Consider the following 13,120-nt stretch of genomic DNA (forward strand, 5'->3'; position numbering starts at 1 on the left):
TCGCCTACTCCTCCGCGCTCACTCACGTCCACGACACCTGTCAGTGCACCTCTGCCTGCAGGCTCGACTACACCATCGCGCCCGCCAACACCCCCGCGCCGTTTGCCTCCTCCCGCACCAGATTCGGCCCTCCATAGTACACACACGCCTCCGCCTCCGCCTAGTCGTCAACGCTCGCCTTCTCTAGTGCCCACGCTAGCCAGACTGCCCTCGCGTGTCTCACACACTGGGCTGCACGCGCATTCTGTCACATTGTCGCCTTCTCCCGTGCACTCATCATCTCCGCTCAGGCTGTCGGTGCCTCTCGTGCCTTCGCATCATGATGGCAATGCAGAAGGCTCAGCTCTTAACGGTACGATTGAGCTCTCGGTTGAACGTGATATTATGTATGTTCAGTATTCAGTATTACGAACCGAACACTATTGATACTTCTTTTTGGCTACAGGGTGATGGGAAGGACGGGTAGCGGAAAGACAACGGTCCGTAGTGTACTACTAGCCCGCTGTCACTGATCCCAATACTGAATTTATGGCGTCCAGTTTATCAACATCATATCCGGCGCAGACCTCGAAACGGAAGCGAGCTTGGAACAGTGCACCCAGCAGATTCAGAGCGTGAGTTGTCATGATCCCGACGCTCAATCCCACAGTGTCACCTTGTATGACATCCCCGACATCGATGGATTGCCCCAAATAGAAGATGCACTTGCTTCGCTAACACACAGACGAAATGAAACTCGGTCGCGGTGAGTCTTCATGCACCTCTACCGGCGGAAAGAAGCAGTCCTGACGTTGCCAATTAGCCCATATGCAGCGATCATCTTCGTTCTTGACATCAGTCGACCACGGGATAATATCCGGCGGGATCGCAATTACGTCTTCCTCGAGGACCTCAGAAGGAGGGGCAGACTACGAAGGTTGTTATTCCTCGTTACCAATTGGCCGGAAGACGACGAAGAACATCGTGATCCATCAGCACCAACGGAAAGTGAACAAAACGTCGTGGGGCCCCAAAGACGGTGGCACGACTACAAGACAGATTATCTCAAAGATCTAATCGAAGCGGGAGCTACTGTTCACCGGTTCAACAGGAGAGCTGATGATATCCACCAAATTTTTCGCAAGCTTCTGAGGACGCAGGAAATGAACCAGTCGCAAGCATGTGGAGGTATACATAATGCGGTCACCCGGTCACCGACTCGAATGACGGTTAGATCCCTACGTCACTCACTGGCTTGGAAAACTGAAGCACTGACTCCGATTAGTATTCCCAGATCCGACCAAAGATTAGCAAGTACCGGGAGCTGGGCTAGGAAATGGGGAAAGATGTCGACGTTTCTTTCGGGCGATGGCGTTCAAAATTTGGGAAAAGCCCGCATATGCGTCCGAGTGAGCTTCGAATATGGGTTGTGTTATATCCAAGCCGTACCGTCACTGCGAAATGAGACCATCCGTGTGGATTGTGCTCCTAGTATCATACTATGTATAGTATCTTCACCCTTCCCGACTTCGAAGAGAGGCAGGCTCTTCGGCTCGTACCCACTATCCTTATCTGGCAAATCAATTAGTCACGACATTCCTCACGTTCAAACTTCGCCAGAACGGCTGGGAGGAGGGAATTCCTTTTAGCCACAGTAACTACGTGTATCGTACTACACGCGTCACCTGACAGCGCGGTTGAAGCAGCAAGCTTCACCCACACAAACACGATCGGGGTGGTGCGTCGACGGATGAGATCAGCGTTTTGTATTGGACCTCGACCATCCAAACCACACCAGGCGCCAACTATGTGTTAGCAGCTTGTGTATGACACCACGCATCGAGTCTTTGAACCGGATCGATCAAGGAGTACGTATCCTATGTGTGTACATGCTTTGGTGCGTGAGCGGATACCCATGTTTCTCTGTTTGCAACGGGTCGCTTCAGTGCCGGTTCCTCTCGCAACGGTGATTTCCTTTCAGATGTTCGACATCGCTCACGACAAGCAATGCACTCGTCTGGTACTAGTAGACTTCGGCGACAAGAAAGTGAACACGCAGCCCCGCGCATGATGTAGCACGGATGTATATCTGGCAAAATTACATTGAGTGATAGTCAGTACACCGTGCCGCTTAATCTTCCTTGTTCTTCGGCAATCGTAGATATCTGTACACAGCGGAGAAGTCCTTCTCAGCGGCGTCTGGGTCGTCCGCGATGACCTCTGCATAAATCTCGCCCGCAGCAGCACCCAAAGGCATTGCGGTCTTCGTCGACTCCGCGATGTTGAGCGCTAGGCCCATGTCCTGCATAAGGGCATTCAACCGATGCAACTACAGCCTGAACGTCACCGCGAGATCCAGTCTTACCTTCAGCATCAACCGCGTCGCGAACCCGCCTTCATAGTCCCGCTCGCAGGGCGGAGACTTGTCGGGGACAGCGCCCGGGACGGGGTTGTTCACAGAGCTGGCCCAGCACGCGCCCGTCGAGGTATTGATCACGGACGCGAGCACCTTCGGCTGAAGGCCCAGCTTCTGGCCAAGCAGCATCGCCTCCGAGACGACAATCTGCTGCACGCCGAGGACGAGATTGTTGCAGATCTTGGCAGCGAGCCCCGCGCCGGAGCCGCCGCAGTAGATGATGTGCTTGCCCATGCGCTCGAGCGTCGGGCGCGCGAGCTCGAACGCGGTGTTCGTTCCGCCGACGAGGAAGCTGAGCGTGCCCGCTTTGGCACCAGCGACGCCGCCGGACACGGGCGCGTCGACCATTCTGACCCCGATCTTGTCTGCTCTCGCCACGAGCGTGCGGGCGGTCTCGACGTCGAGCGTTGTCGAGTCGATGCAGAGTGTCGACTGCACGGCCTCTCTGGGCAGCCTCAGCAGTGCGGGGAGGATGCCGCCGGATTCGGCGTAGACGTTCCTAACGTGCGGGGTGGATGGGAGCATAGTGACGACGGTCTGCGAGGCCAGCACGGCTCTGTCGATTGATGTCTGTCCAGCTCGGTGCGCTTCAGACATGACATGGAGATGCGTACTTACTCTTCGGGCGAGTTTGCGATGTCGACCTGCGTGCCGGGGAACTGCTTCACAAAGTCCGCGGCGAACGCTTCAGCGACAGCGGTGCGTGCATCGCAGACGACAAAGCGTGCGGTTCCTTCGCTCTCCGCCACGGATTTCGAAAACAGGTTATAGGCCATCGGGGAGCCCATGCGTCCCAGTCCGATGAAACTGACCGAGTGCGGACGCGTCGCGGATAGGGTCAAGGCCATAAGGCGGCGAGCTGAGGGTCTCATGGTGGTGGTAGATTGCTCGTCGAAAGCGTTGGCGGCGAGGGCAATCCGCCCGAGGTCGACTTGGCTGAGGCCATCAGGCTATGGTCACGGTCGGTGGCACGGGGTCGGGCTGGTAGCAGTACCAATCTAGATCCGATCTGGACCAGTGAGTAGGGCCCGGACATTGCCGGATACCGCAATGGCGGAACGCTCACTTGCTGCGGCCTTGCGAGAAGACAAACGCAGGAGGCGCAACCCAGCGCTGCGATGGACGTGTTAGCCGCCATACAACGTGTATCTCTCCCGTGAGTCTGCCATAGTCGAATCAGCCTCGCAAGTATGAGCGGTGCAATTGCCCTCATGCCGACGCCGAAAACGGAACACTTCACGCACGACGAGCATGGACCAGGAGACGAAGAAGATGCACCTCTCATCGTCGAAGATGTTGTGGAGGACACTATGGACGTCGTGCTTGATCCCGACATCGTTCGAACGGAGGGTCGCTCGAGAGACCATGTCGCGCAGATCGCGGCCTACGTGAGTGCTAAACATAGGCCCAGGAGAAGCCTCGCTCACACTTCGATCCGTGGAAGGTCGCTGCAGGGGTGAGAGACTACACTCTTGTATTTGAATGCTGATTTACCCATGCAATTATAGGTCTTCCTCATGGGAACATGGGTGATCTCTTTCGTGGGCAACCCTGTGAAGCTCGGGTGGTTCTTCTGGCATCCCATACTGCAAAGTCTCTCGATCTGTTTGCTAGCATATGGTGGGTCCCATCGCCGATCTAGCGTTTGGCTGCGTCGGGCATACGCGACCGGAATCTGCGCTCCATAATCTTGAGAGTTACCCCCATGTGTTTCGGCCGGGCCCCGCTCTGGCGGCTACGACTCATGCATTCCGTCGCTATCGCTGGTAGGAGCACACTCGTCGAGAACTCTCAAGCACTGGCGATGGTGATCTGCGCTGAGAGCCTCTTTCCCTAATATGTGTTTGTTGGTCTCTGAAAAATATATTATGTTCACTCTGCTATGCCCCGCGACATCTGCGATGAAACTCAATGCCGCTTCTGATTAGTCGTGGCCGTGAACAGTCGCTGATCAGATTGAGCACAGGCATCGTAACACTTCAGCCGACTTCACAGCCAAAGACGAAGGCAGCAGGCCTCGCGCGCCATCAGTACGCCATGCTTTGTGGCGGCTACCCCGCCTTGCTACTCGGCACGCTGGCCATCTGGTGGAACAAGACCTCGCATGGCTCGCACCACGCAACAACATGGCACGGCGTCAGTGTCTCCTTTGCGTACCGCAAGAGTGAGTTATTGACGGCGCGCACAGATCCTTGGCTACATCAGTGTATTCTGGATGGTTGTACAAGTCTTCATCGGTATTGGGAGTGTTTGGTTCGACGGACGTCTCTTTGGCGGGAACTCCAGCGCGAAGCTTGTTTGGAAATACCACCGGTACCGTCTCGTCTGAATGGTCTCTTCGTACCCGCTGACGTCGCAACGCGCAGGCTCTCCGGGTACCTCCTCTTCCCCTTGCTGCTATTCACGGCGTTCCTAGCCGGTATCTGGTCACATTTTACCACGCGAAATACCGTGCTCGCTCTGCGCGTGATATTGTTCGGCGTAGCACCGCTGGTACTCTTGCTAGCCGTGTGTGCGCGGGTCAGGTATGCTATCTCGCTCGCTGAGACCTGCTCATATTGACGTCGCTGCATAGGCTATCGAAGATGCGATTTTTCTAGCTGCAAGTCTATGTACAATAGCCCAGCCAATGACGATATCATATTGCGGACATGCTTGCATCACTCAGGCTATCATCGATCATCCGTCGCGTCCGTCTACGAAAGTCGTTACGTGTCAGTATTCCGCCAGTGGGATAAGTCCGGTCTGCACATACCTCAGTCTCCCCAGATGATAGTCACTGAGCCTGTGGACGTCTCGAAGCCCCGCTGCAGCCTTAGAAACTTCGCTGACGACTGTAGGGCGTCGTTCACAGTATGACCGTCGTCGGCTTGCTGCTTGAACTCGAGGCGGAGGTTCGGCAAACGGTACCCAGCTTCAGCACGCTTTTGCAGGGCGATTTGAAGAGCCCTCAGCATCTTCAGGCTCCTCTTCACCTTCTGCGGCGCATATGTCAGGCGCAACTTCTGTAGGTGGCAGCAGGGGACACCAGTGGGTGTGGGCTCCAAGGCAGAAGCGATTGCAAAGAGGAACTGTTTGGGCGTCCGTGATATATCATGGACGTTCAACCCTGTAAGTCCCGGGAAGGTTCGCAGTACCAATGACCAATCCTCCAGGGTGATGCGCTCTACGTCGGTGTCGAAGATTAGGACCTGCAAGGAAGACGGGAATAGGTGTCCGAAACCACGCAGAATGTTATACAGGAGGATGATATCATCCCCGTAGCTTGTAGTGTACGGGTATGCCAAACGGAGAGCTACCTCCCCATCGTATGTGCATCTTGAGAATGCGACGACGTGAAGCTCATGATTATGGTGATGAACCTTCACGACGTCCACTTCGTCAAGGGCCGCTGAGTGCGTAGAACGACGTGGTAGTATGGCGCCGAGGGGTGATGGATTCGCCAAGTTGTAGCGACTAACGTCTAACAGCAGTGCGGCTTGACGGGGCAGCGAAATGTGTGGCATGATCCGGCCAATGTCTGCCAGGTAGCCCAGCACATGGAAACGCCGCATTTCCGGTAGCGACACAATGCGGCTTGGGTCAACCGGTTTCCTCTGGATGTTTTGCCATTTCTCGTATGTGAAGTAACGCAGTTGCACGCATGCCTCGAGGATGTCTAGCAACGATGCTACACTCGTGACGACGCCCAGGACCAAGTACCCCTTGTCAATGTTGCGAAGAACCAGCGTCGTCAATTGAGAGATTTGCAGACCATGCCTGCCAAATTCGATACCAGCAAGCTCGACCCTGCGCATCGCCGGATGGCATAGTGGGTCCAACTTCAATAATCCATCGGGTACAATACCGTCGGTTGTTCTCGCCAGGCTGATGGCAGTGAGTCGAGGTAGAGACGATTGCAGCAGGTGCGCGAGACGGTCGAGAGCCGGCCGAATCTCCGGCGTGCGGCGAGAATCAAGGTGGATGTTCACATCTGCGAGTCGCGAGCGATGCAGAGTGATCAGGTCTAGGACCCAACTCAGTTCATTCCCTTCTCCTCTTCCGACGAAGGCATCATCTACCCGGAGGGAGATAGAGAGGGGCGCGTCCTGCGAGCGCACGATGCACAACTCCACGAACTGGGTGTTCCGATGTGAGAGTGACAACGAGCTCCAGAGGTAGGGCGCGGCGGCGATAGTATCTTGCCAGTGCCTGCACACGCCCATTGTCGTGGCCGCCCACACGCAGTCGTAAGGCAGGCGTAACGGTCATGTTGATACATAAATACCCTGTAGTTGTAGTGCAGGACTCATGCACAAACACTGTAACTGACAGGCCGGCAGTTGATGCATAAATCATACATTGCACGGCAGGCTCTGATACATCAGAAAGACCCGCAATGTATGAACGATACATCGCGCGACGCGCTTAATGTATGAATTATACATCGCGCTGCATGCTTCGGCGATGCATGAGCATATCCGGCTACGTATCCATTATATATGATGCATGCACTTGATGTATGAGTGCACGCCTGGCTACATATCCTTTATACATCGCCCTGTAGATACCTCATGCATGAGAGTATCACACATGTGATAGACCCCATTTCTCGGCAGCAGCAGGCGGTACGCTCCGCCGGGTCCTCGACGGTAGGTTGGGCTTCGGGGCACCGCGTCCCGCAGCTTCCTAATCGGGCCACTACGCCCAGCGCTACCAGGGCTTCCATAATGGGCGGCCGTCCCACTGGCCCATCGTCACTCGATCGTGGCTGTTAGAAACTCATGCACGTGCGGCTTCCTTCTAGCCGGCGCTCACTGGCAGTGTGGAGGTAACCGCCTACGTTGCTCGCGTCAAAGGTTCAAACATATATTGAACCTATGTAACGGCTGTTCATACCGCTCATCCCTAGCTTCTCTTCAACGAGCCATTTCTAGGCAGGCTGCAAACTTAGGCAACGTTGAACGAGGGCCGAGGAACCTGCTAGGCTAAGGGTAGGGACACGCGTACAGCGCTTAGCGCGCTGTGTGACCGTGGGATATTGGGCCGTATCATCATCGCCTCTAAGTCCTCACTTACAGCTTGCTCGCAGCGCTCGACTGTAGGTACCCTCCTCCTCTCCTCCTTCCCCTCCTTGGCGCCATCGTCATGCTATAGACCAAGGGATTCCGTCCACTCTTCCCTCTCTTCCTCCTGGCACCCTTAGGTTCGATACAAAACGACGTAGCCACACACATGTCGCGCCCACTGGCACAACTTTCCGTCAAGTTTCACAGCAAGTCGGCGAAGACGGGTCTTGGGTCACGTTGTGTAGAAGGTGGCCGTGGATGTTAGATTGGGTCAGGAGTCGTGACTGGTGAGCAGGCTGCGCGCGGATTGCAAGTATAATAGACGGTGCAACACTGGCAGCAACGCCCGGAGAGAATCGTATGGTGCGTACTTGCCGTGTAGCTCGTTTTGCAACGAAAATTCAGTATTGCAATAGGTTTCGCTGCAAACAGTTCCGTGATACATTATACCGCTGTACAGTAGGCCACGCAAGGCGCGATCTATCCACAAACACTTCGAGCACGTATCAAACTCTCTACTTAGTACGCTTTTTTTTCGCTCCGCTCGAGTTCCTCACACCTGCCGGCCTCTTCTTACCCGCCGTCGCCACCGTGTCTGCGTTCGATGCGCTGGCCTTCCCTTGCAGAGTAGGGGACTCGTCCGGCCGCGGAGGTCGGCGACGGGCTCGCTTGGGTCGACCATGATCACCACTGTTCGCCGGGTCATCGGTCGGCGTTCCTGAAGGGAGCCCTCCACCTTCTGACGTGATCGTGTTGCCTGCAGTGGTCTGAGTCTGGCCTTGCGGCGCACTTGGAATGCGCGGATTGCTTTGAGCGGGCTCGGCGGGATCGCGTTGAGTGGGCTCGGCGGGAGATAGCCGCGGCGAAGATGATGTAGATTGGGATGTGGACGGTCCAAGGGGTCCCGATCCAGCTTCAGGTCGGGGATCTCGAGTCTGCGACGGAGAAACGTCACCGGTACTCAACGAGACCTGAGAATTGGCTGATTGCGTAGCCTTCGCCATCGAGCTCGAAGCCTCAGTGGCCGAGGCGCGTCTCTCCTGTTGCTTGCCGTTACTCGGCATGTTGGGTTGCTCCTGCATTCTAGCATCTGACGAAGATCCTGTTATCATCGCAGGTGTCATTGCCGGACGGCCTGAAGAACTCGAAGACGGGCGGAGCTCGGAGCCTAACACCTGTGTAGTTTGATTGGCAGTCAATGGAGGTGAGTTTGTTGGCACTGTGTGGCTGGAGATCGTATTAACGGTCGACGTGCTAGGTGCTTGCACCGGTGCGTGTGGGAGAGGCTCAACCGATGGCGGGGATGGGTTCCAGGTGACAAACGATGGCGCTGCCGACGGGAATGTGAAGTTCGGACAGGATAGGCCTGGTGTCTGCGTGGAGGACAGGCCGTCCATTGGAGACGAGAAGTTGGACATAGAAGGCGAGGTGTTGGGCAAGAACGACATGGGCGTCGAGGTCGGGTTGAACTGGAATGCCGAGAACGCGGGTAGGCCGTCAAGTGCAGTGGGGTTCGCCCTTGCGGAGTCCATATCCCCGCTGTATGCGTGACCACTCGGTTGCGCGCCAGCGGGCCACAGAGCTGTTGGTACAGCTCCAGAGAACTGCGGTGCGCCAGGCCCGGGGTCCGGATGAGCGTTCGATGCGTCTGCGCTAGCGAGGAACTCCGAAATGGCTGAATAGTCAGTATCGTCCAATGCTTCATAAGGTACCTCTAACATATTAGAACTAGGCACTGGTGAGACTGCACTAGACGCGTGGGACACCTGTGAAGGCCCGGCCACTGAACCATCCCCGCCCAGCTGCTCCGCGGTCGCAGGGGACGGGTGTAACGAACCAACCGGCAAAGCAGCAGGCGCAGGCGCAGCTGTGACAGTGGGGTGCACGATCGTCTGCGGGGTGATCGCGGGTGGCGTGACAGACGGTGTGCCCACAGTCGGCGGGGAAATGGTAGACGAGGCAACTGACAGATGAGGCGACAAGGTAGTAGTTGCATGAGATGATGAGGCTACACTCGAAGACGGGCCAGCAGTCGATGGAGACGGGTTGGTCCTTGAAGGGTGCACGGCGACAGTCGAAGGAGGTGCTGCGGCAGTCGAAGGAGGCGTGGCCGCCGTTGGGGAGGATGCGGCGGCTGTTGTGGAAGACGCGGCGGTCGTTGTGGAAGACACGGCGGCATTCGATGAGGTCCCGCTGGGACGAGCGACCCCTTTGCCTTTGTCATGGGTTGAAGCGTCGGTGTTGGTGGGACCGTTGGACGACAATTGGTCCGCGCCGACAGCTTCTACCTCAGTGCGGGTGGACGCCTGAGAGACTGTGTTCGATTCTGTAACCGGCGACACTGTTGTGGCCACGGAAGGACTCCGAGCAGGCGAGCTCGTGCTCTGCCTCGATGCTTTTGCATCGTCTATGTACACGGGTAAGTCTCATTGCCTCCCTTCTTATTCTGCTATACCACTCACTGATTTCGTCTCGCGTATACTCGAGGAAGGGCCTGACAAACTGGTCGACGAAGTTGCTGAGTCTCCCAATGTTGTGCTCGAGGTCGTCGGACCCTTCCTGATGGAATCTTAATCATTTGGTGAGTTTAATTGATCTTGAGCACGAGTATGAGTACTTACGAAATGGTCTCGTATTGACCGTCCGACCCAGGTATTTCTCCAGCAGCCAGAACCAAGAAATACCAACCAGTCTTACGATGCAGCTCAAGAAAGATCTGACGGAGAATGGCAGGTAGATCATCAAGCAGTCTGACACGTTGAGGTGAGTCTAGCACATACATTCACAAGCTTGAGATACGTACGCTTGACTAGCAATGGCGTTGATAACATGCTCATCCGTGACTTCCTCGGTTCCTTCGCCCTCAGAGGTGCCGCGCTCCGCTCTCGAGGCACGAAGAGCGCGTATTTCCTCCTGTATCTCCGCCTTAACCTCCGCATCCTCGGCATCGTACGCCTCCCTTGTCCGCCGCTTGATGACCTCGATTCTTTCAACCTTCGAAACCTCGCGCTCACCCAACTCGGTCTCCACCAGCGGTTGTATCCGATCCTTGTAGTACTTACGGGAGTACAACTCGGTGTCCTTCAAGGTGCGTGAATTCTTCGGCCTGAGAACATCCAAGTTCACCCGCGTGGCTTTCGCCTTGCGGTTTTGCTGCGAATTTAGGTTATTGTACCAATTGTAGATTTTCTTTGCATGTACGTCAGTGAGATATCTGTCATCACGCGAGAGATGCACGCACCCTCTGACGAGTCTTGATAGACTTCTGTAGCAGTGCTTGCTGTTCTTCTGATAGCTCGCCCTCGACGTCTGGAAGGATCCTGGACTTCTCCGGGAACGCAGTGAACCACGCGTTGTAGACATCGGGCCAGAAACGTTGGAGTGAGTGTGAGAGCTGATGCGACCGGAACGATTCTCGATAAGACAGCAAGAACTCGAGCTCAGCGTCGGTTGTCCAACGACGTGCGGGCATGATGGTGAGTCACAGTGTTGTAACTTAGTTCGAAGCCGTGGTTCTCATGTATGTCTAGGTCGATATATACGCTGCAGTTGCGACACTGTTAGCTCGCGTCTTGAACTCAGGGACAACAAAATAGGTAAGTCCGTGCTCTACTCGTCGCGTAACGAACTGACGCTTGTTGCATGCAATGTATCAGCTTCGCGAACCACTGCGTCGCGTCTGTACGGAAGCAATAACTTGTCGCGCCCTTCCATAGGCCGCGTCCACTATGCGCACCACAATCGCGCTGGATCTGGGCCGCAGAACCTACGGCACATGGGCGTGGACATCCGATAGCCGAGAGTCATCCCAGGTATGGTCAATGGCACGATCAGCATGCCGTGACTGATGACCTTCTGACTCCAGCTGCCGTGCGAGCGTTTGGCCGGTCGCAAATTATAAATATGAGCCGATCTCAAGAGGCCGCTTGCAGCCAGACCCGTCGCAGCACCACCTCCTAGTCGTCCCGCGTCAGCATTACCATGGCAAATGACGGGAAGAAGGTCGCCAAGTCCGCCTCGGACGGTGAGCAGCGGTTCACCTTGCAGCAATTACAGCAGGTGATGGAGGCCCTTCGCCTCGTCACGGAGCAGGAATGTAAGTTTGTTCCCGCCGTTCTGTATCCTGTTCAGACGTGCTCAAGACAGTTGCAGCAGCCGAGCGTCAAATATGGCGAGATGTTGAAGCCAGTAGCCCCCCAAGTAAGTCTCTTCGCTGGCACTAGTTGTCTTGTTACTCATCATTCATAGCGACCTCAGCTCCTCAGCCCTCGACGTCCGCAGGTAACGTTACCCGAGCGGGTGGCGGCAGTGGCGGCACAGCTCCTGACCCGGCTCCCCCGGCTCCTCCCTCTTCACCTGCCGTGCGGATCACAACGGGCGCGACAGGCCATCGAGGTGCCGCTCGCAGCATGGTACACACCGCCGTCGGCAACGAAGAGCGTGGGGGTGGAACCTGCGACACCTGCGGCGGCAACTGCGGTGGCGCCGTCTACCATCGCGCCGTCGAGGACATAGATCCTGGAGAAGCTGCCGGGGGCATCCGGTGGTATAGCATTACCCGTGGCCAAGCCGTGGGGGTGTTCCGCGACTGGTAGGGCTTGTCAGCGTTTGTAACTCATAATGCACTAACAAAGATTTGCAGGATGACCGTCGCTCCCCTGGTAACGGGAGTTCCGAACGCAGTTTTCCAGCGCCACCCGACGTACGGTGCTGCGCTCGCGGCGTTCATGCGAGCGGCGAACAACGGAAACGTCGCCATCATTCTTTAGAGTAGGATGATCGCTTCGTCTGTGGAGTCTCGGTTCAGTTAGCTCCACTCCTGTATACCCGTCGCGTATCTTGTATCTCCTCATTTTGTATGTACTACCTCGGAAGCTATGGAACCCCCACTCTGATCTTTGCTACCACCCTCTTCCGAAATCATACACGTCTTCTCTGACTCGTCTCGTAAATGGGAAGACGCGCGAAATACGTTACCCTCGCAGAAAAGCGCGAAGCTAAACGACATCAGCAAGGGAGGTATAAAAACACAGAGGGGTATGACGTCACCAGTAAATTGGTCATGCTCATTACTGAGCGGTGTTGCAGTGGGAAGGCTAGGCGTCTCGTGCAGAGTCGTCTCCGGTATGCGTCACGACATGGACACCTCGACACCCCATTTCCCAAGAAGATCAAAGGCATCGCTGCCACTATTGTCGCGCATGCACAGAAGCCATTCGGCATCGTCGTGTATCCCGAGACGACCGACCCAGATTGCCCAGAGCTCGGCCTCTACACGCAGCCGTACAAGCTTGCTATCCCCCCGCAGTACTCCATTCCTTACACGGAGTTTGACGAGATATTCACAGATATCGATGGTGTCTTGGACGATCTCATGCGTAGTCTGAACACGCAGCAGTTGAGTTTGTTGGAGCTCAGTGGGCGCGAGCGACACGAACAATTCAATGCGATTGGGGGCAAGGGTTTGGCCGAGAAGCTACGAGAGGAGATAGCTTTACGAGTGGCGAGCTGGGATAATGGTGCACCAACGGAGATATCAACGCAGACTGCTGTTGCGCAGCTTGCGGGAGTTCAGTGGGCGGCCAGAATAATCTGCTGCCTTACCCTGGAGTTACAGCTGGTAGAGTCGAGCGCAGACGATTACGAACAGGCTTTCAACAACACCTCCTTACATTGG

General features: G+C 55.9%; 7 protein-coding genes across 7 annotated transcripts; 4 read left to right on the top strand and 3 right to left on the bottom strand.

Moving 5' to 3' along the window:
- The first annotated feature begins 339 nt into the window (after positions 1 to 339).
- C8Q71DRAFT_791578 (uncharacterized protein) lies at positions 340 to 1,579 on the top strand. The gene is made up of 5 exons (XM_047925371.1): positions 340 to 386; positions 446 to 479; positions 540 to 745; positions 803 to 1,208; positions 1,274 to 1,579. Coding segments are annotated over exons 1-5 (687 nt in total). The 5' UTR covers positions 340 to 384; the 3' UTR covers positions 1,313 to 1,579.
- A 531-nt stretch (positions 1,580 to 2,110) lies between these two features.
- On the bottom strand, positions 2,111 to 3,533 carry C8Q71DRAFT_728287 (3-hydroxyisobutyrate dehydrogenase; the record flags this gene model as incomplete). Its single annotated transcript, XM_047921938.1, has 4 exons — positions 2,111 to 2,281; positions 2,345 to 2,951; positions 3,014 to 3,345; positions 3,462 to 3,533. 4 exons carry the CDS (start codon positions 3,531 to 3,533, stop codon positions 2,111 to 2,113), a joined length of 1,182 nt encoding a protein of 393 aa, XP_047772697.1.
- C8Q71DRAFT_791587 (uncharacterized protein) lies at positions 3,445 to 5,051 on the top strand. Its single transcript, XM_047925372.1, has 7 exons — positions 3,445 to 3,783; positions 3,840 to 3,851; positions 3,904 to 4,015; positions 4,362 to 4,531; positions 4,584 to 4,708; positions 4,762 to 4,920; positions 4,971 to 5,051. The coding sequence occupies exons 1-7, from the start codon at positions 3,586 to 3,588 to the stop codon at positions 4,993 to 4,995; spliced, it is 801 nt and encodes a 266-aa protein (XP_047772698.1). The 5' UTR covers positions 3,445 to 3,585; the 3' UTR covers positions 4,996 to 5,051.
- Position 5,052: 1 nt separating this feature from the next.
- C8Q71DRAFT_851848 (uncharacterized protein) lies at positions 5,053 to 6,660 on the bottom strand. The gene is made up of 2 exons (XM_047926773.1): positions 5,151 to 6,660; positions 5,053 to 5,091 (listed from the first exon to the last, which is right to left on the bottom strand). Exon 1 carries the CDS (start codon positions 6,598 to 6,600, stop codon positions 5,152 to 5,154), a length of 1,449 nt encoding a protein of 482 aa, XP_047772699.1. The 5' UTR covers positions 6,601 to 6,660; the 3' UTR covers positions 5,053 to 5,091; position 5,151.
- Positions 6,661 to 9,964: 3,304 nt separating this feature from the next.
- C8Q71DRAFT_447374 (uncharacterized protein) lies at positions 9,965 to 10,921 on the bottom strand. Its single transcript, XM_047918602.1, has 3 exons — positions 10,585 to 10,921; positions 10,084 to 10,524; positions 9,965 to 10,024 (listed from the first exon to the last, which is right to left on the bottom strand). Exons 1-2 carry the CDS (start codon positions 10,804 to 10,806, stop codon positions 10,213 to 10,215), a joined length of 534 nt encoding a protein of 177 aa, XP_047772700.1. The 5' UTR covers positions 10,807 to 10,921; the 3' UTR covers positions 9,965 to 10,024; positions 10,084 to 10,212.
- Positions 10,922 to 11,424: 503 nt separating this feature from the next.
- C8Q71DRAFT_863520 (uncharacterized protein) lies at positions 11,425 to 12,212 on the top strand (the record flags this gene model as incomplete). The annotated part of the gene is made up of 4 exons (XM_047928179.1): positions 11,425 to 11,539; positions 11,596 to 11,643; positions 11,692 to 12,034; positions 12,086 to 12,212. The coding sequence occupies 4 exons, from the start codon at positions 11,425 to 11,427 to the stop codon at positions 12,210 to 12,212; spliced, it is 633 nt and encodes a 210-aa protein (XP_047772701.1).
- Positions 12,213 to 12,505: 293 nt separating this feature from the next.
- On the top strand, positions 12,506 to 13,063 carry C8Q71DRAFT_728291 (uncharacterized protein; the record flags this gene model as incomplete). The annotated part of the gene is made up of 1 exon (XM_047921940.1): positions 12,506 to 13,063. A coding segment is annotated over one exon (558 nt), but the record flags the coding sequence as incomplete, so codon positions are not given.
- Positions 13,064 to 13,120: the final 57 nt, after the last annotated feature.

Source organism: Rhodofomes roseus (assembly GCF_022264815.1).
Source record: "Rhodofomes roseus strain CIRM-BRFM 1785 chromosome Unknown C8Q71scaffold_42, whole genome shotgun sequence".
In the NCBI taxonomy this organism is placed as follows: domain Eukaryota; kingdom Fungi; phylum Basidiomycota; class Agaricomycetes; order Polyporales; family Fomitopsidaceae; genus Rhodofomes; species Rhodofomes roseus.